General features: G+C 37.9%; 1 protein-coding gene across 3 annotated transcripts in view; it reads right to left on the reverse strand.

Moving 5' to 3' along the window:
• LOC131069410 (DUF21 domain-containing protein At2g14520) overlaps positions 1-23,016 on the reverse strand; it is an 83,777-nt gene extending 60,761 nt beyond the window's left edge. The window contains exon 1 of one of the 3 annotated variants that reach the window (XM_058004826.2): positions 22,269-23,011. In XM_058004826.2, the coding sequence (XP_057860809.1) occupies positions 22,269-22,449 (181 nt within the window). In that variant the 5' untranslated portion in view covers positions 22,450-23,011. Of the gene's footprint in view, positions 1-22,268 lie in introns of all 3 variants that reach the window. The other 2 variants (XM_058004834.1, XM_058004842.2) reach the window with 2 other exon arrangements.
• Between the last annotated feature and the right edge of the window lie 4,442 nt (positions 23,017-27,458).

Here is a 27,458-nt window from a genome sequence, read left to right on the forward strand (position 1 = left end):
TGAATGGCTATCAAAGGTATCAACCATGAACCGTAATGCTCCCTCGTACTCACGGATAGCAAACACAGGCATTCGGATGGCCCACTCCACTCCTGCTTTCCGTAGGCTCTTCTTCACCAAATCATCATCTGGTGTATCCTGCCACCACTTCCTGCATTCGGACCCATTCAATCCCTCAAAGGTGATATTCTGCGGAGTCCATGTGTTCTTCCCTCTTGCGGCATGCTACTGTGGTGTCTTTCTCTTCTGTGTGGCGTCCATTGTGCTACCTGCTATGCGTACACCCGAAGGGAGAACTCGCTTATCCTTATTCATGTGGCTGCCCTCCTGCAACCGTTTTTTCCAATTTCTTTTTCCTGCAGACTCCATTATCTCCCTGTAACTGATTTGTTTTAGAAAAAATCTACCCTTCGTAACCGCCCTCTCTTTTTGGCTGTCGCTGTGCGGCTGGTCTACCTGTGGCTCTGTAGTTTACGTTTGGCTTGGCTACGTGGGATTGTGCGGCTTAGTCTCCCAGTGCCAAAATCTGCGAAGGCTTTCAGACCAAACTACGATAAAACCAAAAACAATGTTAACTCGTCCACGTGATGCCACTGCAGTAAAAATTTCCCATTATTTCCAGTGCCCCCCTTTTTTCAAATCCCTGAACGAAGGACCATTTCAGAGATTGCGTGGGGTTTTATCTTCGTGCGGCATGGTCTTCTTCGTACGGCGTTTTGTGCTTTTCCGTGGCCTTCGGTGGTGTGCGGCGTGGGCTTCTTCTATCCTCGGCGCTCCTTTTTCCCTTTGCGCGGCGTGGCGTGGTGTGCCTTCGGCGATGTTCCTTTCCTTGGCGTCGCGTGGTGTTTCCTTCGTTCCCTGGTTTTCGTGGCGTATTGGTGAATAGCCCTCGCTTTATTAGAAAGGGTACGTGTTCGAACTTGGTTGCGTGCAATGAAACTCTTCCAAATTGGCGGTGTTTATAGCTTGCGCGGCGTTTTTATTTCCACGGGCCTTCGGTGGCTTCCACCGCACGGTGGCTCCACCGTCGGTGGTCCCACCGCACGATGGTGCCATCGTCGGTGGTTCCACCGCACGGTGGCACCACCGTCGGTGGTTCCATCGTGCGGCAATGCCGCCTTCGGTGGGCCCACCGTACGGTGGCCACTTTCTTTTTCTTCTTTTTTTTTTTTTTTCTTTTTTTTTTTTTTTTCAAATTTTCTTTTATATATATATTTTTCCAAATTTTCTTTTATATATATATTTTTTTCCCAATTTTCTAATTTTTAGCCGCGGCTGTCTGACTGGGGGTTGCCGGTTCCCTCCGTTCGTGATAGACCTTCAGTTTCGACCCGTTGACTGCGTCTGGTATCTCCTTCCCGTCCAGCGTCCATAACTTTATCGCCCCGTTCGTGTTGACCTCACGTATCCGGAAGGGCCCTAACCATCGGACTTTGAATTTCCCCGGTTTAATTTTGTTTCGTCCATTATATTTCAAGACTAACTGCCCTGGGGTGAACCTCGCTCGCCGAATGTGTTGGTCGTGCCAATGTTTCCTTCTTTGCTGGGCCACGTCTGTCACCCATTGTGCCATCAGCCTTCGTTCATCGAGTTTGTTTAGGGCATATAGGCGCTCCCTCAGGCTCTCCATATCGCCAAGTTTATTCTCAATAGCAATTCGGAGACTTGGCACCATGAACTCCATCGGTACTACCGCTTCCTGTCCGTACATTAATTGAAACGGTGTCTGGCCCGTCGTTACTTTGTAGGTGGTGCTGTATGCCCATAACAAACTCGATGAACGAAGGCTGATGGCACAATGGGTGACAGACGTGGCCCAGCAACGAAGGAAACATTGGCACGACCAACACATTCGGCGGGCGAGGTTCACCCCGGGGCAGTTAGTCTTGAAATATAATGGACGAAACGAAATTAAACCGGGGAAATTCAAAGTCCGATGGTTAGGGCCCTTCCAGATACGTGAGGTCAACACGAACGGGGCGATAAAGTTATGGACGTTGGACGGGAAGGAGATACCAGACGCAGTCAACGGGTCGAAACTGAAGGTCTATCACGAACGGAGGGAACCGGCAACCCCCAGTCAGACAGCGATTCACCGCCGGGCTTACACCAAGCGCGCTCCACACAGCATCCTCTGGAACAGCCTCAATGGTGGCTTCCCTCCGTACGTGTGTTTCGATGGCCGCTTGAAGGATGCAAGAGAAATCTTTTGTGAGTGCTCGTTCTCCTTCGAACAGTTCTTGGTGATCCTCGTCAGGGTTACTGCTCGTCCCCTCGAGCAATGGTTGTCCCATTATCCCTGTGCCATGTAGTATATTCCCATCCCTCCCGAAATAATTTCGGCAGCGGCGCCAAATGTTTACCTCACTGGGTAAACAGGAAGAATACAGAAACTGAACAGCAATGCACAATGCAAATACCCAAGAAGTACCAGAATAAGCCTTCCATTAATGTCAAGAGATGTTCATATTATAATCTGTCGTCAACATTACATGTCCTCCAACACCCGGAGGTGGTACAATATATGACAGCCGAAGGGGTGCGACACAACCGTTGCGACTCCAACTACCTACCCGTCGGCTAACTAACTATCAACAATTAACATTACTAAACTATACATATTTTCCGATAACATAAGTTGCCTAGCTAGAATAAACAATAGGTTTCCAAGCAACAGTTGTAGAACAAGAAGCAAGAAATAAAGAACACTACAAATAACTGGAACAGTACTTGTATTAATATAAGTTCGGAATATTACATCATTCTTGTAGGTTTGTACCTATGTCATGTTGTGACCTTTTCAAACATCGCCCAATTGCAAATGGGGACACCCTACATTTTTGTCCACTTGGTCGTTTGCTTCTGAGTTCCTGGTGGTCTAGCAATGATTTCCCAAAGTTTCTAGTGTTTGGATGGATATTGGTGATTTGTGCCAAGTCTGGAATCAAGCGTCATCTGCTTTTAGGGTTTTTGTTCTATAAACTTCAAGAGAGGAAGTTCATGATCAAAAGGTTAGTGAAATTTGACTATGGAAAAGAAAAAATCTTACAAAGGGCCTATCAATGAAATTTTTTGAGTGCTTTTCACAAACTTACTATTTTTCATAATTTCTATTTTTAGTAAATTTCACTGTCTCCATTTGGCCTAATTTTGAGTTTGGACCAGCTTACTATTTTTAGCAGTTTCTATTTTTGTAAGTCTATTTTTAGCAAATTTCACTATGTCTCCGTTTGGCCTAATTTTGAGTTTGGATGACCTTACTATTTTTAGTAGGTCCATTTTTGGCAACAGGTGAACGTTAACTGCAAGTAAAACAAGAACATCTAGATCCAAGTCCGGTGGAATGAATGAAGGGTCCAAGGCAGTGAAATTTTGGCTAAGACATGGAAAAATCCTCCTCCACCCCCAAAGTGTGCCAAGGAAGTCTCCTAGAGCGAAAATCACTAGGAGAGAAGGATTCTTCCTCAATTCAAGAAAATTCCTCCTCCACTACTAAAATGAGTCCAACTTCACAAAGTGACTCAAGTCACCAAAATTTGACTAAGGCAAAGAAAACTCCTTGACCCCCTCCAAAATGCACCCACCTCTCAAATGGCATGAAATGATCAAAATTTGGTGGAGTATGGAGAAATTCCTTCTCCCAAGCTCAAGTGCACTCATGAGTGCAATTCCACCATATGCAAGAATTTTGTCACAAGGACAAATCCTCCTCCAATTCCCAAGTGCACTCTCTAGCGCATTCTCCCCTCTGCCAAGGATAAATTTCAAAAAGGAAGAATCGCTACCCATGTCTAGAATGCGCCCAAGGTAAAAGGTGGCATGAAAGATAAAATTTGAATGCCCAAATAATATTTTCAATTAAAAGGGGGGCGTGGCACATATAATTCAAAGCATAAGTAATATTTTGGATAAGATATAACATGAGGGATCCACTTAATAGACAACTCAGATTTTCTCCCAAGAATGGAAAGCCGAAAGATGTTTTCGAAAGTATTAAATGAGTTGCTTAAACTACTCTAGCACCAACTAGACAATAGAGAGGGTGAATTCTCTATTTAAGGGGGCATGAAGTTTCATTTCTCACATTGCAAGTTGAAGGATACAAGCAAGAGCAAGTGTGATTTGATGGAGAAGCAAACTTGGAGTGAGTTCGAAAGTCGGGGAGTTCTTTTTCTCTAGAGGTTCAAGATAACTCCAAGTTTGGGATGCAAAATATGGAGTTGTTTTCATGATAGATTTAAAATTCCTTGACACAATTCTAATGGTGGTTATCTTGTTTTGCAGGAAGTTAGATAGTGAAATCAAAGGTGGCAAGCAAGTCAAAGGCAGGCTCAAATCAAGAGTGAGCTCAAAGGATTTCTCCCAAAATTGGGGAACATGTCAAAGTGGAAAAAAGTCAGTGACACCAACCTGGGAACTTTCAATTTGGACAAATTCAAAAGGATGTTTGGCCATGAAGGACATCCTCCGTCAGTTTTAGCTAAGAAGATGACTCGAAGTGGAATTGTGGCAGCAGCTTGTTTCCCTCCTGTTATCCAGTGCCCAAAATTGATCGTTGAATGTGCAAAATATTACAATTCCGAGCAAAGGACAATTTTGGTCCCTGATCGCAAGTTGTTAACAAATCTCACCATAAAAGCAATTGTTGAGGCATTCGAGATTCTGACTTATAATTCCATGGTATATAAACAAAGGAGAGGGCATTGAGGCTCTATGATTCCGGAGCAAATGGATGTGCAGAAGTCATCAACCCTAAGTGGATGCAAAAGTCGAAGTCTCATCATTCCAAGATGCCTAGGCAACTTGTCAGGATGGACTTCAAGCAAGAATATAGTGACCTCGTGATGTTGTTGAGCCGAATCATGGAATGCCCACAATCATTCGTCTTCGAGCCATGGATGTTCTACTTTATCGAAGAAGTGATGGATGAGGTGAAAGCCATGGATTGGTCAAGGTTAATCAGTGACAACTTGGATGAACAATTAAGAAATTTGAGAAATTCCCAGTCCTTTTATATGAGCTCTTGCATTGTCTACATGTTAGCGAGGATGTCCAAATTTAGAGGTTTGATGTATAAGGAACCCATAGGATGTGGTCCAAGAAAATTCAAGGTGTACGAATGTTATCCTCAATTGTACCTATACAATACAGTTAATTTCAAGAGAGCCAATGATGCCTTCACCATGCATATTGTTCAATCTCTTCAAGGTGGCATTCACATGAGGCTATCACAAGAAGCAATGAAATTGGTAGAAAAGTACGACTCATGGTTCATCCAATTCCCAAGGTTCAGTTACATTCGACTCCAAGGATTCTCTTATTATCCCTACACACTTCCAAGGTACTCGACTGATAAGATGGTGCTACTCGAGGTAACAAAGCAATTGACAGCCTATGATCAAATCCAAAAGAAGAAGACTAAGGGTGGAATTAAATTCCCAATCATCATGGGAAATTCTGATTAAGTGTGCCCATCATTGTCAACCGCAGAAAAGTCAGCAGAAGAATTACAATTTTGCCATCTCTCATTTCACATAGCAAGGTCAAATTTTGACCCCTATGATAGAATAAAAAAGGTGGTTGGTAGAAAGCATAGGCATGGGGTGCAACTTGAGGGTTATTGGGCTAATGCTAAAGATGATTATGAAATCAGAAGGAGGATGTATTCCAGAATACCACTCAAGATGATTAGAATATGTGGAATCCATACAATACCAGATCAAGTAGAAGAGGATTCGAACGTGGTTCATCTTGATTTCGAGAAGGAGAAAAATAAGCCCATTCAGCCGCCTAATTGGTTTGAACCTGAAATAGCGGATCTTGATACACTATCCAAGCCATTCACAAAGTTCGTAAAATGGTAGATTGAACATCACATCAGCAAATTGAAAGAAAAAATTGTTTGCCTGACTTATGACCTGATGGGAGATCTAGAGTCACATGATGATATAACAGAGGAATCATTAGAAATTGGAGCCAAAGAAGGAAGGGATTCACAAGAAAAAGTAAAATATGGAAAAGAGAAGAGTATTGCCCAGGGTACGCAATCAAAGAAAAGGCAAGATATTCCAAGTAAAGGGCCAACACAAAAGGACAAAAGCCAGAGGTAACATGACCATCACCTAGCAGTTCCTCAAGTGTGCAAGAAGTTGATCTCTTTACAAGAGGAAAGATTGGATCCAACACAAGAAGGGAGTCATGGGAAGAAGGCCAAATGACTCCAAAAGCACTAGATATACAAAGTGTCAATGCTTCCAGAGACTTTACTTGGCAAAGGAATGAAGAACAAGAACTTCCTCCAAATAGGGATCTTCATATCCAGGAATGTCTCAAAACAATAGCAATTGAAGATTTGGGAATTCCTGATGAAGAATTCCATGAGGAAATAAGGGGTAGGAACAATTACAAGTGCATGATCAACAATCAGCTGCTCTAGAATGATTAAGGGAAAGAATGAAGAGGGATCTTGTGGAAGAAATTGATCCCACGCTTGAGTTAGAAGAGTTTCTATGTTGAATAAACAAGCCAATAGAGAAAAGGAAGGCGAAGAAATATTCCAAAATCACCAAGGATGGGTCAGGATCCAAAGTTTTACATGTAGCGGTACCAAGGACTGACAAGGCCAAGGATGAAATTACTCTAGAAGAAAATGATGTAACAGCAATTGATCTAGGACATGCAACCAAGGCGCAAGTGATGGACGATTTTGATGATTCCACCCTAGCATTGAAAGAACAAATGAAGATGGAAGAAAAATACCAAAGATTGAAAAGAGAGAACAAAGCTTTGTGTAGATATGTGCAGCGCCTAATGCATCTAGTTAGGCAGGAAGATCAGGCCTTTGTCCCCCCTATGTTACCAAAGCGCTTAGAGACCAAATACAGTAGGTTCCCTCAAAGTTTATAGATCCAAGCCCTTACCTATCTTGGGTCTATACCCTCGAGGCTTATGAGTTGCTGATCCCCACCCTATCTCAGGACTTAACCTATTGCTTGGATTTAGACTGCCCCTCTTTGGAACATCTCATCCCCATCATCTTAAACACTGACAGTAATTAAAACATTTAGACTATAAGTATACTAACTTCTCACGTGTTATGAATATATATAAAATTAAGTATGACTGTCATACATATTGCAGTCTATATAAATATTACTATTAAATTCTGCATAAGAACATTATCATGCATTGTATATTAAGCATACATATTAAGCACATCCTCATGCATATCACCAAGAGCAAGGATGTTACTGCCTGTAACTTAATAACAGTTCTGATCGATGGTGATCTCACTGGATCCTTTTAATTCCTTTTCTTTATATCTCTCAATGTGAGGAAGAGGTCAAACCTCTTCATCATGTATGCCCTTTGGCAAGAGATGCACCCTTTCACCATTAGCACCCTTTGAAAGCGTGCAACTCTTCATTATTTCTGCCTTTTGAAAGGGATACAACCTTTCACAATCGGATCTGCACTTCTTATTTTAAATCAGATTTGTACTTCTGATTTTCAAATTGTCCCCCTCTCAAATGAGGTTCTCTTCTCCCTTTTATATCTCATTGTTGAGGGAATCGCAACTTTTCCTTCCATGTCTTTTGGCCATTCATTAACTTAATTAAATTTAATTAATTATATTCTTTTATATTTTAATTTTATTTTTTTTCTTTTGTATTTTAATTTTACTACTACTACTACTATTATTATTATTTTTTAATTATATTTCAAAGTAGGGACATTACAAACAATCATCCTATAATATAGGATATGAAAATCATATAAATATGTAATATCTTATTGAATGAAAATGATAAATAGAAGCATATTATTCTGTGTAAAATTTACAACTTGAATTCCAATATGGTATTAGAGCTTCGTGATAAGGGAAGAGTTAGCATTGACTTTTAATTGTTTCTCTTGGTTTATATTTGAAGAGAGGTGGTGAGCCCAAATCAAAGGAGAGGGCACAGATGCTTGTAGCAAAGCAAATCCACAACCTCTATGACCACGTATCTCTAACTATGTATCTTCTCGCCCATAGTATTACCACAGGGTTTTGAGTCTTGCATATAGGAGAAAGTCTTTGTTTATGTTAGAAATGAATGTGAACAATTATAAAATAGAAATCTCATTTCAACTTTTAAAGTGATTTAAACAGTAGTAAACCAAATAGATATTATAAGAAAAAAAAACATGACATATCTAGTAGATCCTATACACATGTATGAACCTAGTAAAGAGCATCATCAAAAGCATTCAAATAAGTAGTTGTCCCTATAAAAACAAGAGGAGGAAGAACCTCTGTAGCTGTCTCAAATACATCTAAGGGTGCAAGATTATCCAAGGAAACATAACAAATGAATGGAAGTTTAAGTGGATCTCCAAACAACTACCAAGTCATGATCCAAGCAATATAATGCAATTTACGTGTTCCATTTAATGTACTATTTAGGCACAGAAAAATAGCTGAGTAAAAAAAATTGACTTGGTCTCCAAATGAGGGAGAGTGGACCTTCCAAAGTTGAGGTGTCAAATCAAAAATGCAAGGCTAGGACAAGTGTTGAAATAATAGCTAGCTCAGATAAAGGCAATTTCCAATTGTACGATTTATTATTGGGGCTGGGCCCAAATCAATGTAAAACAAATAAAGGCAATAACTTCATTATGAGGCAGGACCTATTGAGCGGTCTAATGTATAACTAAATAAAGGCAATAACTTCATTATGAGGCAAGACCTATTGAGCGGTCTAATTGTAAAATGTAAAACATATAAGCAAGCCGACTTGCTAACTTGACACCTCAAGTCAAGTATATAATCGAGTAAATTTCATGGCATTAGATATAACACATTATATCAGCGAATTATCTCTGCAATACTAGCGAATTCATTCAGTGAACTCATTCAGCGAATTGTGTTCATTGAGCAAATATCTTCTATCTGTCATCAAGAAGACAGCGAACATATCCAGTAATCAGCAGAACATATCTAGAAGACAACAAATACTAATCGGAAGTCATCAAGCATCATTAGATCACAGCGAACTTGGTTGAAGGCTCAACGAACCTTATTAGTAGCAGAGCGAACTTGATTAAGAGCACAGTGATCACCTTTGGAGATCTGCAATCATCATTCAAGGGCAGAAAACTTCAGCAGATAAGTTCATCATTTCAGCGTGCCCTAGGTTAGAAATATTACTGTGATTAGATTGCTGAAGCTCATTGTAAATTAAATTGGTATTGCCTAATAAAGATCTGAGATTAGTGGTTGGGTTTTTCACCTCCAAGAGGGAGGTTCTCCGAGGGTATCTGTGTGTTTTGTGTTTGTTCTTCATTGCATTCTGATTTCTGTTATTTATTGTTTAATCTGATTGCTAAAATTAACATGGTATCAGAGCTTTAGGTTCATTATAAAGTAATCAGATTCTCAGTTATCCTTCACTTTCAGTTTGTTGTTTTAGTTTTGCAAGATGGTTACAGGACTAAAGGTAGAGGACAGACTTGATGGTGCTCTCAACTTTACTTCTTGGAAAGTTCGTGTTCTTCTTGCCCTTGAAGAGATTGAGCTGTTACAGTTTGTGGAAGACAAGGATCTGCTAGAACCCTCAGATCCAGATGAGTTAAAGCAGTTCAAGAAGAATGCTCTTAAGGCAAAGAAGTTTCTAATTGATTCAGTGAAGGATCATCTTGTTCCAGTCATCTCCAAGTTACCTTCAGCCAAGGAGATGTTCAAACACCTAGAAGGAATGTATGAAATCAATAACATCAGCCGGGCACTTACTCTAAGGCAGCAACTTCTTCAAATCAAGATGAGCAAGGGAGATTCAGTCATGTCCTTCTTCATGAAAATTTCAGAATTGAAGGACCAACTCAGCTCCATTGGAAGTGAAATAGTGGACAAGGATATTCTCATGATTGCATTAAATGGTCTCCCTGATTCTTGGGATTCATTCATTCAAAGCATAAGCAGAAGAGCTGAATTTCCTTCATTTGATCGCCTCCGGTCTGATTGCATTCAAGAGGAATCTCGCCTAGCCGCAAGAGGAATGCTCAAGGGCACTCATGGAGGTGACCATCATGTGCTTGCATCTCAACATGTCAAAAGAAAGGGTGATCATTGGAAGAAGAACAGCTTCAAAAGAGATAGAGACTTCAGACCTCCTATTGCTTACGATTCAAGGAAGAAGCCAAGGGATCTTTCACGTATCTATTGCTTCAAATGTGATAAGTTTGGACACTATGCTAAAGAATGTCAGAATCTGCCCAAGCAAGGAGAAGAGAACCTGAATGAAGTTGCAGATCCGAAGGATAACGAAGACTTCCTCTTCATTTCTACCTTATCCAGCAATGTGCCAACTAACAACAACACTTGGTTGATAGACAGTGGTGCATCCAGGGATATCATGGGCTACCGGGAGCACCTCTCAAACTTAATGGAGAAAGAGTCCAATCTTCATGTGGTAATTGGTGATGATGCTCAATATTCGGTAAGAGGTTTTGGCAATACTTCTTTAAATTTAAAATCTGGTATCTCCTTGCATCTTAGTGATATTTTATTTGTTCTTGGAATTAAAAGAAATTTAATCTCCATTTCTGCCCTAGAAGATGAAGGTTATCAAGTAGCATTTTCTAAGGGTAGAGTACTTGCATGGCCTAAGAAATCTAGTTTTAAATCTGCTCGTGTTATTGGAAATAGATATGATAGTCTGTATAAGCTTTCAGTTCATCCCGTTCGAGCACTCATTCATGAAGCTCCCGAATCTAGCGAGCTATGGCATAGAAGGCTTGGCCACCTTCACTTTCAGGCACTTCCCTCACTAGAAAAGATGGTTAAAGGTATTCTCATGATGATACTTGCAAAGGTTGTGCATTAGGTAAGAACACTAAAAGTCCATTTCATAAAAGTGAAAGTAGAGCTAAGGAAAAATTAGCACTTGTTCATTCTGATTTATGTGGACCCATGTATTTTCCTTCACCTAGCGGATTTCTATACTATGTTACATTTATAGATGTTTTTCTAGAAAGACCTGGATTTACTTTCTAAAATCTAAAGAATCTGATGAAGTGCTAAGTAGGTTTAAAGAATTTAAAGCCCTAGCTGAAAACATGTCTGGTGAAAGGATTAAAGTGTTAAGATCTGACAATGGAGGTGAATACACCTCAAGTAGTTTCAATGACTTTTGTATAGAGATGGTACTTAAGAGGGAGTTTTGCGCTCCCTACAGTCCTCAGCAAAATGGTGTGGCTGAACAAAAGAATAGAGCCATTGTTGAAGCAGCTAAAGCAATGATTCATGATCAGGATTTGCAGACTTTCTCGTGGGCCAAAGCATCCAAGACTGCAATATACATTCAAAATAGATGCCCTCACTGTGTTCTGAAGAACATGACTCCTGAAGAAGCCTACACTGGAGTCAAACCGGATATCAGCTACCTAAGGATTTTTGGAAGTCATGTCTATGTTCATGTGCCAAAGGAAAAGAGAACTAAGCTAGAGCCATCTGGGAAGAAAGGTATCCTTGTTGGATACAGTGAATCCTCCAAAGCATTTTGTATCTACATTCCAGAACAAAGGTACATTGAGGTAAGTATGGATGTTCCATTTGAAGAAAATATTGTTTTTAAGAAATCTAAAGGTTGCCTTGTCAATGATGATAGAGAAGTTAATGATAATCAAAACATGGATATTGATACTAACCCTGAGATTTAGAGGGAGTCTATTGATCCTCTCGAACCTATGGAGCATGTGATCCTCTTGAGCCTCCGGATCCAACTGATGGACCTAGAGATATCACAGTTAGCAAGAAAAGGCCACTTTGGGTTAGGAGCACAATTCAAGAAGCAGAAAAGTTTGCAGCTCCTAGTGGCACTTTCAAAGAAAGTAGGAAACCTCAGAAGTTCTCCAACTATGTTGCAATGATGTGCAACATCATTGAAACAGAACCATCCAGCATAGAAGAAGCTATGAACCAACAAGCATGGAAACTAGCTATGGACGAAGAGTACCAATCCATCATCAAGAATGATGTCTGGGATATTGTGCCTAGACCTAAAGGTAAGTTTGTTGTTTCTTCTAAATGGTTGTTTAAAATTAAACATGTTGTTGATGGTAGTATAGAGAAATATAAAGCTAGATTTGTAACTCGTGGTTTTTCTCAAAAGGAAGGCATAGATTATGAAGAAACATTTGCTCTTGTTGCTAGATATACTTCTATTAGAACTATTATAGCCATTGTTGCAGCTAAGGGTTGGAAGTTATATCAGATGGATGTAAAGACTGCCTTCCTTAATGGTGTCATTGAGGAAGAAGTCTATATTGAGCAACCAGAAGGATATGAGACTCATAATAGAGAATCTCATGTATGCAGATTAAAGAAAGCTTTTTACGGCCTCAAACAAGATCCTCGACCTTGGTATGAAAGAATTGATAAGTACTTGGTTAGTTTAAGGTTCTGTAAGAATGATGTTGATCCTAACCTTTACTTTAAAGTATTTAATGGTGAAATGCTAATTCTGGTTTTATATGTGGATGATTTATTTCTAACTGGCGAAGATAGTCCCATCATTAGGTGTAAGAAAGAATTAGCTACTGAATTTGAAATGAAGGATCTAAATCTAATGCATTACTTTCTAGGGTTAGAAGTGTGGCAAAGACCTAATGAAATCATTCTAAGTCAAGGAAAATATATTGTTGATATTTTGAAGAGATTTGGAATGTTGGATTGCAAACCTATGTCTACTCCTATGGAAACTAACTTGAAGAAATTAAGTTTATCTGCAGCTAACTCTGATTTTGCAGATCCTTCTGAGTACAGGCAATTGATTGGATCATTGATGTATCTGATTAACACTAGACCAGACATTTGTTATGCAGTGAGTGCACTCAGCCAGTTTATGAACAAGCCAAAGCATGTTCACCTTGTTGCAGCCAAACATATTCTAAGATACTTGCATGGAACTGTTGGTTATGGGCTAAAGTATCCAATCAACACTACCGTTACCTTGGAAGGTTACTTAGATTCTGATTGGGTAGGAAGTCTTACAGATAGGAAGAGCATTTCAGGTATCTGTTTCAGTTTGGGTTCTGCTGTGATTTCCTGGGCCAGCGGGAAACAGTCCTCAGTAGCCTTGAGTACTGCAGAAGCTAAGTATATTGCATCGAGTGTTGCATTGAGAGAAGCAATGTGGCTTCGAAAGCTTCTTGCTGGGTTGTTTGGACAACCTTGGGAACCCACAGTTATTCATTGTAATAATCAAAGTTGTATTAAAATGTCTGCTAATCCTATGTTTCGTGACAAATCAAAACATGTGGAAACTCACTATTACTATGTTCGTGATATGGTACAAAGAGGTGCCTTACAGTTGAAATATGTCAGCACTGATGAGCAGGTTGCAGACATTCTCACCAAGCCCCTTGCTCATGTGAAGTTTGAATACTTCGGAGATAGGCTAGGAATTGTGGAGAATCCAGCTATGACTGAGAGGGAGTCTCAGTCTCAGTGATGCATTAAGTTGCATCTTCCACCCTTTGCGGGCAATGCATGGTGGAGTCACCCTTTGCGAGCAATGCAAGGTGACAGTATATCCTTCTCTGGGAGAAGGTTGAGGTGAAAGACCTCTTCCACCCTCAGCAAGCAATGCAAGGTGGATCCATCCTCTGCGGGCAATGTAAGATGATGCATGATTACACTATAGCTGACTGAATCCTCTCTAGCTAAGAGGGAGTGTTAAAAAAATAGCTAGCTCGAATAAAGGCAATTTCCAATTGTACGATTTATTATTGGGGTTGGGCCCAAATCAATGTAAAACAAATAAAGGCAATAACTTCATTATGAGGCAGGACCTATTGAGTGGTCTAATGTATAACTAAATAAAGGCAATAACTTCATTATGAGGCAGGACCTATTGAGCGATCTAATTGTAAAATGTGAAACATATAAGCAAGCCGACTTGCTAACTTGACACCTCAAGTCAAGTATATAATCAAGTAAATTGCATGGCATTAGATATAACACATTATATCAGCGAATTATCTCTGCAAGACTAGCGAATTCATTCAGTGAACTCATTAAGCGAATTGTCTTCATTGAGCGAATATCTTCTATCTGTCATCAAGAAAACAACGAACATATCCAGTAATCAGCAGAACATATCTAGAAGACAGCGAATCCTAATCGGAAGTCAACAAGCATCATTAGATCACAGCGAACTTGGTTGAAGGCTCAACGAACCTTATTAGTAGCAGAGCGAATCACCTTTGGAGATCTGCAATCATCATTCAAGGGCAGCAAACTTCAGCAGATAAGTTCATCATTTCAGCATGCCCTAGGTTAGAAATATTACTATGATTAGATTCTTGAAGCTCATTGTAAATTAAATTGGTATTGCCTAATAAAGATCTGAGAATAGTGGCTGGGTTTTTCACCTCCAAGAGGGAGGTTTTCCCAGGGTATCTGTGTGCTTTGTGTTTGTTCTTCATTGCATTCTGATTTCTGTTATTTATTGTTTAATCTGATTGCTAAAATTAACAACAAGCACCCCCAAGAGGCAATGACAATAGCATAATCTAGTGCTAATATCAGCATTTGTCCAACATTGATTGAGTGGCTACGCAACAAATAACTAGAATCCATGTGGCAAGAAACTAGGAATCTATATGTTATCTCTCTAGGACCCATGTGGTAGTTGATTAGATTCTACATGTCAACTGGCTGAGTACAAATGCCATACAAAGTAATGACAATATGTAGTGGTTGTATATTGCTACGCAAGCATTGTATAGAGCACTAAATTCAAGGAGGAAGGAGGTCACATGTCCTTTCAGACAGATTCAAAAAGAAAGCACTTACTAATGGGAGTGCTTTTCAAAGGAGGCACTTCTTCCAAAAGGGCATCTTTTTTTTCTCCTACTTCCTAGAATATGCTACTGCAGTTCTTTATAACCCAATAGACTTCATCTCATTTATCGTACTAGCCAAGAATGAAGAAAAAATTGGGGCTTCAAGCAAAATATTTAGATTTTGATAATTTGGTAATCAATCTTAACTTTCTTAGCTGCTCTGAAAGCAATGGCAAGCTTAGAGATTTGCCAACTTAACCAAAATGAAGTCACCTACGAGATGAGCACAAACAACAAGCAACCTAAAACCCTCATTAACTAGCCTTTGGGTATCCAATTCAAATGAAACACAATCTCCAACTATCTTAGACCCTCCACACAAAATGGTGAGCTTGAAATTGCTCTACCATTCACACAAAACAAACTACAATAAATTGCTTCAAACACCAATGGTTTGCAAACCAAATAGAAAAGGACTAGCTTAAGAGCATCGAACTTTGATACCATCAAAGATCTGTCTAAGAAATCTAATCAAGACCATAAATAACTTATGACTATTTACATAACCTAATTGCTCAAAGCAATAAGAGATTCAAATGAAAAACAATGGCTATTCCATTCATTAGTGATTCAAAGGAAAAGCATGTTACAGTTTGTTGTCATTGATGTCACAAATACACACAAAACCAGATTAGTAAGTATATTCTGATATACTGTCATAATTCTGAAACAGTATGAAGATTGAAATACAGGTATTCGTAATAATTGTCTTCTTTTTGGATATGCATAGCATACACTTTTATACCTGGGCATTATATCATGATTGGATCTACTCAGCATGTGTAGTAACCCCGGAAATTTTATTTTTGATTTTTTCAATAAGTTTACAATGCAAACACAATAACCCGTTAAGGTTAGAGAAACAAGCCAAAACAACTGAAAGGGAACCCTTCCACCTTCTGTTCACCAAGAGCCCAATCTAGGAGGGTGAGAGCATACAGTGTTCCGAGGATCATTAGCACCTTAAACTGAACTGAAATTACAATGCACTGGTGGCAAACCAGCCCCTTCCACATTTCAGCGAGACAAATAGCCAGAAGACTTGGCGGTAAACCAGCCAAGAAGAAACACTAACACACAAACAAATCAACTCTACCGCAATATTTCAACGGGAGGACTTATTACGAACAAAATCAACTCAACCGCAATATTTCAGCGAGAGGACGTAATACAACAAAATCAACTCTACCACAATATTTCAGTGGAAGGACTTATTACAACATATCAACTCTACCACAGTAGTTCAACAGGAGGACATACATTATTTCCTGATTACAAACATAGAAGGCGGCTAAACCATCCTCTTCCACTTGCACTGTGGGAATTACAAATAAGAAGCAACAAGAATGATTGATCATTACTACTAAAACAATCTTACAAAATAGAGATATGAGGTAAGATAAGAGTTTAATGTTGATCTCAAGCAATCCACTATCAAAATCACACCACACTTAAACACTACTGCTGTTCTAATTCTGCAACCTAGAAAACATACTGTCCAGCACTGTCAGAAACAACAAAACACTCACAACTCACTCAAAACTAACTGGAATCACAAATGCAAATGAGATATAGAACATATGTGACCAATCTCAAATCTCAAACCTCAAACCAGCAACTTTGAAGCTTCAAACATGATGCACGCAAACCAAGGCACCTCCCAAATGGTACGACTCTACTGTAAATTTCGATTTGCAGCTACAAAACAAAATCACCACATCCCAAGCTGTAAATTGGTGAGTTTTATCACCTAGGGAACATGGGTGGATTGATCCAATACCCAGAATGATTCGATCAACAAGCAGGGAGATATGAACAAAAGATTGCTTCAGCCGCCACGTCCAGCAACACCAGAAATCACAGCAGAAAACAAGACACTCCAAAACCACACTGAAACTGAATCAAACTCTTCAAAAACGTCACCCAAAATCAACAATCCAACTAGGTACTGTATCTCAAGTACGAAACTGTAGCAACTAGGAAGCTATTTCAACTTTGAAGCTCAATCACTAACCATTTCAGTAGCATAACAGTATAAATTCTCCAGATAACCAAATGAAAGGCCAAGCACCTGTATTTATAGACTTTTCCCTCTGAAATTCAAATGCAAATGGCACCCAAATTCATTTGAAACTCACTTCATTTCATTTTAATGTCCCCTCAAGTCATGGCGCCCACTTTACCCAGTCTTCCTAGGCAAAAGTTCAAACTTTTCCTAGGTGAACACTTGCAACATAAAAAATAATGCAAACATGAAGTGTTATATTATTCTCAACACCATCTGACTTAGGAAATAATAATATTAACAGCAGGTATATCTTTTCCCTAAGTCGACCATAATAAAATTAATTAGTAATAAAATAATTAAATATCTTATAACTCCAATACTGATTACCATCAAAATCAAGGATGAAACTAAGCAATGAGAACCACTGAACTGAACTGGATCAAAGCCCTGCCCAAGACTGCCAAAAATAGCAATGCTCAAACTACCACTTACTAAAAATAGTAAGTCATTAAATACTACTCCGAAGAACATGATCTTCGCACCCAGAGAAAGAGCTTGGAAAGCTCGGTAAAACTGTACCATCCAGTCAACCAAACCCTAACTTATTAAAAAATAGTAAGTTCACACTTCACCGTAAAATCAAATGCATGTTATGCCACCCTGAAGTTCATGAAAAACTCAGAAGGAAACCATAAACAGAACTGAAGAATTCCCTCCTGACAAACCCTAAAAAGCTCGTGCAGAACTCCACAAAGTAGGAAACCCTAATTCTCCTTTCCAAATAGCCTATGGGCCTCCGGAATAGGCCATTGGATCACTGAATGAACATCACTGAGAAAGGGACATTACAGCATGTTCGATCTGCTATTTGGTTTTGATGTTCCCAGTTATATTTCCAGTTTGCAGTGATATTATTTTTATGTTAAAATTCTCTCAAGCCGTCATTGACAGAGATTATAAATAGAGGCCTTATAACCATATTGTTCCTATCAGGTTTTTGTTTAAGGTTGATTAACCCGATTATGTTTGTGAACAAACACTTTAATGGTGGTTATCACAGTAACTTAATTGTTTTATTATAAGCCTTCTCTTTTGTTCGATAGAAGTTAAAAAGGAAATTGTTTTGGAAAAAATCAATTCTTAATTGTCAGTTGAAAGTTGTCAACTAATCACAAATTAGTTATAACTATACCAGTTAGTTGACAGTTGTCAACTAATTACAAATCAGTTATAACTATACCAGAACAGATAACAGCTTGAACAGATGCTTATATGTGTTGTGTGGAAACATAAAGAAGTGATTTTTGGGTTCGATGAAGGGTCTTTTTTTGTGTGAGCCAATTTTTATAAGAAAAAGCAAAGACATTCTGATCACAAGATAGATACAGTTTGACACTTCTATGACAAGAAAAATACAGTGAAAAACACTCTGATAACAGCAATGAGTATTGGAACTTGGCACTCAGATTAAAGAGCAAAACTTGACGGCAGATTGAGGAGAGTTCTGTTAAAACCAATGGTATAACTGGTTCATTTTTTTAGGCATCTGAAATTATTGTATCATTTTGATATTTCTCAATGTGTATCCGATATAGTTGTTTGGTTTAACAAAGTGTTGGTGGGTTGAAGATTTTCTTTTACAGCTTTCAGATTTGTGACAGATTGAACACAGAATATCATTCAGTACAGATTATATCCAGAGTCAATATACTCTTTGTGCAGATTTATTTAAAATACACAGAGATATTCTTGATCAACATTCATTTTCTGTGTAGTTCAATGCAGAGAGGTTATAATGCTTAATGTTCAGATTGAAACAATAACACTCAGAATATTTTGAATGCAGCATAAGAACTTTAGTTATTGTTCAATTTGTAATTGACCTGAGATCATATTTGAGCTGTCATTCAGATTGTAGAGTTGGTGCTCAGATAAGAACTGAGAGTTGGTGCTCTTAGTTGGATTGAGTTGGTGCTCAAAGAAAGACAGGGGTTTGGTGACTCGTTAGGGTTGGAGCCCTTGAATATTGTAAAGCATTTAAATTGGGAGGCCAGATTAGGACGGTAGATCCTAGCGGCATTTCTCACCATGGTTTTCCCACACTGGGTTTCCACATAAAATCCTTGTGTCAAGTGTTTCTATGATTGCATCTCTTTCAGTTTCAGTTTGCTATATCTTTCGGTTTAAAATTTATACAAGTTTTGAATTAAAGGTAGTAAAACTCTAAGTCTACTACTGATTCACACCCCCCCCCTTTCAGTAGTAACTAAGTGTTCTACAAAGCATACATATATACGTTAAGCATCGAAAAGGATATCAATTAACTTCAATCAAGAGAGGAGCTAATTCATCAAGTAGAGACAGCGGTGCCACCTGAAGAAGCAAAGGTAGCATCTAATTGCTGTCAATCAAGGAATGATGAGACAGAAGTGAAACTTGATTTCCTTCAATCAAAAAAGGCATGTCTCTATTAGCTACCTAGGAATGAAACATATTGCCTATGTAAACTTCCTAAAAGCATGTGGAATAAAACATTACATCAGCATGCCAAAAATTGCATTAGAGGCGAAGACTTGTGCTCTTGATTATGATGTGAATGATCTTCTGTAGGATGATCTTCTTGCCTTCTAAGCTTGATCTCCGTTTTGTATATTGGGATCTTTTGTGCCAAATTTTATTCTTGTACTTGTTAATGATCCAATTTGAGATTGTGAGTCTGAGGATGCAAAATGCCACACTTGATGCTATTGTGATCAAATTTTAGTGTAGACAACAACCCACAAAGGTGGTTTAACTGAAACTTTACATTTACACGAAAAACCCAAAAGGGCACTCAGTGGTTACTCCTGATGAAAATATGCAAGAGGGCCATTGACTTTTGTGCACTTGTGATAACTACTCTTTCAACATTCTGTGTTTTGGTACTTCTCGGTCAGAGAGGCATATGCTCTCTACTCTTTCCTCCACCAATGTAGATGGTATTGGTTTCTCCTCTCTCATCTTCCAAGGTGAAATTTGTGTGTATGCAGGATTCAAGTGAAGATTTCAGACAATAGTTAATATGGTGGAAAATTGATGTTTCAAAGAAGACTTAACTTGTTTGTTCTTTTGAGAGATGTGTTGTGTTTCAGATCGACTCCAGATGTTGCTTGTGTGCATTATGACGTGGAGATTGTGTTACAGATCACACTACAAATTATGTGTGCCTAAGTTGCATACAGAAGATGCAGTTGTGAGTTCCTTTGATGACGTTGAACTAGCTAGTGTATGCCTTGCGACACCTTGTGATGGTGCACAGATCTTTTGATTGATTGTGGGGCAACTGATGATGTACATGATCCCCTTCAGATCAGTGAAGTTGTGGTACTGATCTTACACTTGTGTCTTTTCAGTGCACCTAACGATGATTCATGTTGGTTGTTGGCCAGTAGATATGTACCTATTTCTCTCAATTGTACACCCATTTGAGTTAGTTTCACCTATGTTTGCACATGATGAGTGTCCATGCCTTCTTTGAGCAATATTGATGTTTTTTGCTTTAGAGTTTTGATGATTTGGATGCCAACATGATGACAACCCTGTTGATCTTTTTCAAAGATAATGATGCAGATATATCCCAAAGATAATTAGCTGGAGACTACTCTTTTTAGCCACTCTGTTGATTGGCCACATTTTGATAGAGCATACAATTGAATTGGACCATTTTTTACAAATTTTGATGACGAAATTGTGTTGCAATTGTCCCAGAGATGATGAGAGCTGCGGACTACTAGTTGTGAGTGACCACCATGTATCGCTCACATCAATTGCCACTTATGCTACGTAATAGCCACTGAGTTTTTTAATTCCAGATTCCAGTAATGCTGGACTAAGACTCCAAATTTTTGAGTTGAGATGGTCTGAGATTTTAGGATACCTGAACCATCATATTTTCAATGAGCACAAGAGATGAAAGTGATTCACCAATCGTATGCATTTGAATCGATCATCTCTACTTGGACAGTGACTATACTAATGATTAGGAGTGAAGATTCACCATTCTGGGAGATGGCCTAGATAGCAGTAGGAAGGTCGTCACAATGGAAACTGTAAAAATCTGAGAATGCATCCCTATATTTATGATTGCATTGTACTGAGAAATGCATTCATTTGAGTGGTTGACTAATGGCCATGCTAGGAGTTGAATTATCAATTTTTTCTTGACAATCAGAACTTTTTCTGCCACATTAGTTATCTACCAGTGCTGATATGTGCTTTCATTGGTTTGAGAGCTTTTGGTGATATGAGATTATTCAGTCCACAAATGTATTAGTGTGTAAGTGCGCAACATCTATTTCTTGATTATGAGATTACTCAATTGGATATGTTCCAGAATTATCACATTTTTTTACTCTCTTTGGCACATGATGGTGAGATGGATCCAATAGAGAGATTCATCCTTTGTGGTTTGATTTGAGACTGTGAATTACAGGGAGGATCATTGGCATGTTCATATCTAATCCTAAATCTACCTTAACTTTGAATTATAAGGAGGTTTGTTACAATATGCTCACAAATAACATAAATTCATGTTTAACATCCCTATGCTTGTTCTTAATCCTAGTTAACCACACCCCCCTAATGATATTGGCTAGTGGGTGATTATTATGTGGTCGAGAGGGTGGTTAAACCACCTATGTACTATATATGTAGATTGATTGTCGATTTAATTAGACGAATGAAGATGTAGTGCCGCATCTGTTCTTCTGTGTTTATGATTTATCTTTATTCTTCTTCTTCCTCAACGGATACTATAGGCATAATAGGGAGTATCAGCTCAAGTGGAAAAACAGACTTACAGAAGACTCAACATCCACAAGAAAAAAATATTTATTCTTCTTTGAAAATATTCACATAAAAGATCAAAAGGATGCAAAGAGGTGAAGGGAAAAAACTCAATTTAGATTTTGTACAGAGAGATCAAACGAACGAATACAAGTTTTTAAAAGCCTTCCCTAAATTTTCAAATCTATGTTCTTTGTCATGATTCCTTTGAGTTTTTTATATCTGAATCAAAAACGTAGAATTTTGTGTCTTCGTAAAGTAACAGAAAATTGTATAGAATCTTGATTTTGGCTGCAAGGACAAGGCCACCATTTATTTATATCTGTATCCTCAACTGCGTCGAGCTAGCTAAACTTTCACGGTTCCATCCACCTATGGGATCATTTCAAAACAATTAGGCAACAATTCTCCACTCTAAGCAAACTGTACTGTTACAGTCCAACTAACCAATTCAATCAAATATGTACATTAATATAGTATCATTCCGAGCCCTGTTTTCATTAAATAAAAGAAATAACTGAATGTAAGGCTAAATATATTTTACCAGCATGTTTTCGATCTTTTTCCGTCCCGGATTTGATCAGCACTTCCAAGTCAACCAATCCGAGCGACATTAAGCCGAGCGTTAGACCAGACATCAAACCCGCAAACAAAACGAGCCCTACAATTATCAAAATATATATCCAGAAAGTAACCCCGCAACATTGGTGCTCTGCCCCTGCCATTCACGCATAAAAAATTCGCCTAATATTGGACCTGCTAGTTATTTCGCCCCTAATTTTAGCGAATAAACTTATAACAGAGCGTTCTGGTGAAACTGCGTTCGGTATATATGCCAAAAGAACCAAACACGCAAGATTCTTCAGTATATGCAATCTTTCAAAAGCATCTTTGACATCTATGATACAGAATTCTACAAATTTCGCTGCAAAACTATACTCAAATAATATATGCTAAGCAAATTGCTTTGTTCACTCGATTGCATTGGCCAAAATTTATACTGGCTTGAATTCTGCCTTTTTTGCGGCGGGTCATGGCAGCAATGCCAATAGGCGCACTTGTTAATGTGGTTGTAGCCACTATTTCGTATCTGGTGCGCAACTTCCTGATTCGGTGACTGGCATTCTGTCCCTGTCAAATTATGGTGCTAATCTTGAGAGAAACCAGATAAAACCTTTAATACTCGAGATTAATCTTTTTGTAAGAAAAATTAATAATAATGCCATCACTCGATCCAGAGTGACGGCCCATCACACAGTAAATTCCAATGAGGACATTCAATCGTACACGTTTACAGTGTCATACAGCCGCAGTTTTTACCATATTTTCTTTTCTTTTCTTTTTTTTTAATTTTTTATTAAAGTAGGTTTCACTATCACCTCCCTGTAGACCAATTTCTTTAGAAGTCAATTTAAAAATTATTGATTTTTAATTCAAGACGGTGAGCAATATGTTTTTATTGCAAATAAAAAATTTACAGGCGGAGAGTTTTTGAATTCAAGCCTTTCAATACGGTGATTTTTTTAATGCTTAGTGAGTAAGTTGTAGCTAAACGATTTTTTAATCAAAAATAATCAGATTAGATAAATGTTGGTTTATATATATATAATTAGTTAGTATACTTTTAGAATTAAAAAAATTATATTTGAAGACATTTTTAACTTTTTATTAAAAAAATTGTCAGCAAGATAACTATTTTTTATTTATTAAAAATAATTGAGTTACATCGATATTTGTTCTTATATTGTTTAAACAAGTAGATTATATTTCTTTTGTTTGTAATGAGTTATTTATAGGAAGTTGTGCTTGAATCGTGCTTATCATACTTTTTAAATTGTTAAGGAATCGTTTGTCAACTTGTCAATATATATACAAACACAACTGTTCTATATACATTTTGTCATTTTTTCTTATTTTTTATTTATTTTTTGTTTATTCATGTTGTTTTTGTTTTGTTTTGTATTTTTACTTTTCTTTTTTTTTTTTTCTTCTTTTTTTTATTGTTCTTGGTTTGTTAATTTTTTTTTCTTTTTATTTGTTGTCTTTTAATTATTTTTGTTTATTTATTTTTACTCTTTTGGTCTTGCTTTTTTTGTCTTCTCCTTTGAACCTTTGATCATCTTGGTCTTGGATTTTTGTACCTCATCTCTCTCTTCCCTTTCTTTATATTGTGCTTGGTCTGCAACTGAACATTATTATTTATTCCTTTGGCTCTCATTATTGAGTAACTACTTTGCTCTATATTATGGACTGTGGAAATCTCTAGGCATTGAACAAAACAACTCTTTTTTATCTCTCTCTTCCCTTTCTTTATATTGTGCTTGGTCTGCAATTGGAAATCTTTTAGCATTGAACAAAACAACACTTTTTTTCAATTTAAATAATTGATTACATAAATATGGAATAGGGTAAACATGTATTGTACTGCAAGCCTTCTACAATTAAAAAATTTTAATATCACATTATTCTTGAATATTAATATCACATTTTTAAAACAAGTGTCACATAGTAGCGAGTACTTGTCTTTATAGTATTGAAATAAAAATATGTGTTGTAATTCTTAATTATTATTATTGATTTAAAATTATATTATATAATTATATTTTTGTAATATTAACTATAACTCTCACTTCAATAAAGTAATATTAATAATTATAATATAAACATTATAGTAAAATATACATTATTCTTAAGAACATGATTTTAATTTAATTCTAAAATCTATATAATTTTAATTAGTTGTTATTTGTTTAAGATTATATATTATTTTAATTATATTTATGTAATATTAATTATAATTAATCTTAATAAAATAACTATTAATAATTTTCAAAAAAAATCAGTTTTTAATATTTTTCAACAATATCATTTTCTTAATGCTTTGCAAGCGAAATTGTGAAATATGTGAATTGCCAAATATCTATGCATAAAACTGCTCCTTCGCGAAGTGACGAAGAGGGAGAATGGAGAGTCGTTCTAGGCAAAAAATCTAGAAGGCAGGCTAGAAGTCGAGCTCTTTATCATTCGCCCTTACTAGAGGTTTCTGGACTGAATCACAATGCCCCCTTCCGTCACTCAAAAGGGTTTGTGTGCCCTAGTTCCAACAGGGCTCAACCTATGGCAGAGGGCCTTCACCATGTCAAACATCCTCCCCATCTCCCTCAAACATCTGGCTTCGCTAAATTTTTGAAAGAACGGGGTTTGGAACACATGAGCATTCTCAATCATAGATGGCTAGAAGCCAATCCTGGAAAATCCGCAGAGGTCATGGTTAAAGCGAGGAAATTTCAAACAGGTTCTCATGCTCCCCATAAAAGGAATTATCAAGCTAGGGCTAAACAAAACTTTGTTTATCCTTCTAACCCTAGATATGGGGCTAGGCCCTTAAAGGCAAGCAGCGCTCCAATGGACTCGAAGGATTTAGCAGGATAGGAAACTTGCCCTAAATCTGGAAATGAGCCACATTGCTTATTGGTAAGTTTGAACCCTGATTTGATGCAAAAATTTTGGGATTACCATGCGAGTTATGGGGTTTTAGCAAAATGGTGCGGCCAGAATCAATCTCTCCACAAAATGGCGGACTGGGGGAAGTCTAAATTGTAAAACTAGGTAAGTATCCCCTTCCTAGAAAATGATTTCCTACTCATATCATGCCTAAATAAAGATGTTAAGCGAGTAATTTTACATGGGGATATCAAATTCTTTAAGGGTTATACCTTTTATTGCATAGATTGGGTTCCGAATTTTAACCCTAATACATTCAAACCCAGTAAAGAAATTAAATGGATTAATATTGGGCCGATGTCGGTCGAATATCATTTCCGTGAAGTTATAAATACTATTGGAAGTAAGTTAGGTATTTTTCTAGGGGTAGAAGGTATCCAGGGTAAAGATTTATCCAAAGATGTTAAAATTTTAATCGAATTGAATTCAACAAACCTAGCCTTGGAGCAAATAGTTATCACCTCAAAGTATGGTAACTAGACTGTTAAATCGTCCTTTTACTTAGGGGAGATTGATGATTCAAACATTTATGTCAAATTTAGGTATAGTTCTAATGAGCCTAGTCAGAATGTATCATCTCCCCTAATTGCTTCTGCTAGCTACACCAAGAGTAGAGATGGAGCCTTTGAGCATGTCATCTTTGTCTCTAAGGAGTCAACCAAGAACAAGAAGCCTAGGTTAGATAGGGTTAGAGAATCTTGGAGTAGTAGCAAGAGGAACGATTATGTAGTTAAGGACAAAGCCGATATCCCAGCTAGTAAGGAGGTCCTACATCAATTGCTCAAAGAGGCTAACGAGTTCAAGACTGATGTCTTGGATCAAATAGAGTTATTGAATCAACATGTTGACATCACGCAAGAAGTGGTCGGGGGAGAAGAGGATCTGTCTCTGGCACTAAAGGTTGTTGAAGAAATGTCAAATCAAGATTTTGATATTGAAGATGTGGTCGAGGAAGGTGAAGGGTCCCAAGGTAGGTTGGATCAGGGTGAGGAGGTAGTGGAGGAGGCAGGTGTGGAGGACAGAGGGAGGGGCCTCCCTAATTCGGATATAGACTTGAATATAGGAAATGGTATGTTGGGCATTAGGAGCGCGAGTTTAGGTAAGTCTAAACCAGATTGCAAGAGCTCCCTTAAGAAGAGAGGTAGGAAATCGCTCTCAGAGTTGAGGATTATTGCAGAGGTTGTTGATCAAGCCAAAATCACCGCTATTCTAAATGCAAGGAAGAGGATGTTCCTTCCCACCTCACCATGAAAATCATTACGTGGAATGTTAGGGGCATCAATTCCCCTAACAAGTAACGTTTATTAAAATGTTGCATTTTCTCAGTCAAAGCAGAGGTAGTATTGCTCCAAGAGATAAAACTGAGTAATTTAGATTTAGACAACTTTAAAAAAAGATAAGGGTTTCTGAGTTGGGAGGATGTGCCTGTTGATGGGGCTTCAGGAGGATTAGGAATTATTTGGGATCCAAGGAGGGTCTCTGTCGAAGTGGTCTCTAGGAAAAAAATTGGCTATGCTCTTTAGTGAAAAGTTTGAGTAGCAACCTATAGTTCACTCTATTCAACATTTATGGGCCAATTCCCACTTATAAGAAAATGTATGGGATGAGCTATCACTGCTCTTTGACTCCCATCCTGAGTGGAACTACATATTAGGAAGATATTTCAACGCAATCTTTGATCTTTCAAAAAAATACGATGGGGTTTACAAGGAGCCCCAATCTCTTATAGATTTCAAAAATTGGATTAATATCAATAACATTATGGATATAAAACTAGATAACAGAGTCTACACATGGACGAATAGGAGATCAGGTTTTAGCAAGATTGTAGAAAGACTAGACAGTTTCCTATTTAGAGGCAATATCATAGGCTTCCATTTTATCCTTAAAGCTTCCATTATGCCCTTTTCAAGCTTAGATCACTATCTGGTTCAGCTATCCATTTCTGAAGATATAAAACCAAATAGGTCTCCCTTCAAATTTGAAAAGATGTGGATGAAGAGTGAAAACTTTGTTGATATGGTTGAAAGCTGGTGGAAGGAGGGTAAGGTTTATGGCTCAAAGCTTTATTGTTTTGTCACCAAACTAAAAATTGTGAAGAATAATCTTCTTCATTGGAATAAGGAGAAGTTCGAAAACACCTTTGAGTCAAAAATTATTATTGAGGAAGAATTAAGGACCCTTCATGATCATGCAATTAAGGAGCCTTAAAAGCATGAATCAGGAGAGC

The sequence above is a fragment of the Cryptomeria japonica genome, chromosome 6, assembly GCF_030272615.1.
Source record: "Cryptomeria japonica chromosome 6, Sugi_1.0, whole genome shotgun sequence".
Classification (NCBI taxonomy): Eukaryota; Viridiplantae; Streptophyta; class Pinopsida; order Cupressales; family Cupressaceae; genus Cryptomeria; species Cryptomeria japonica.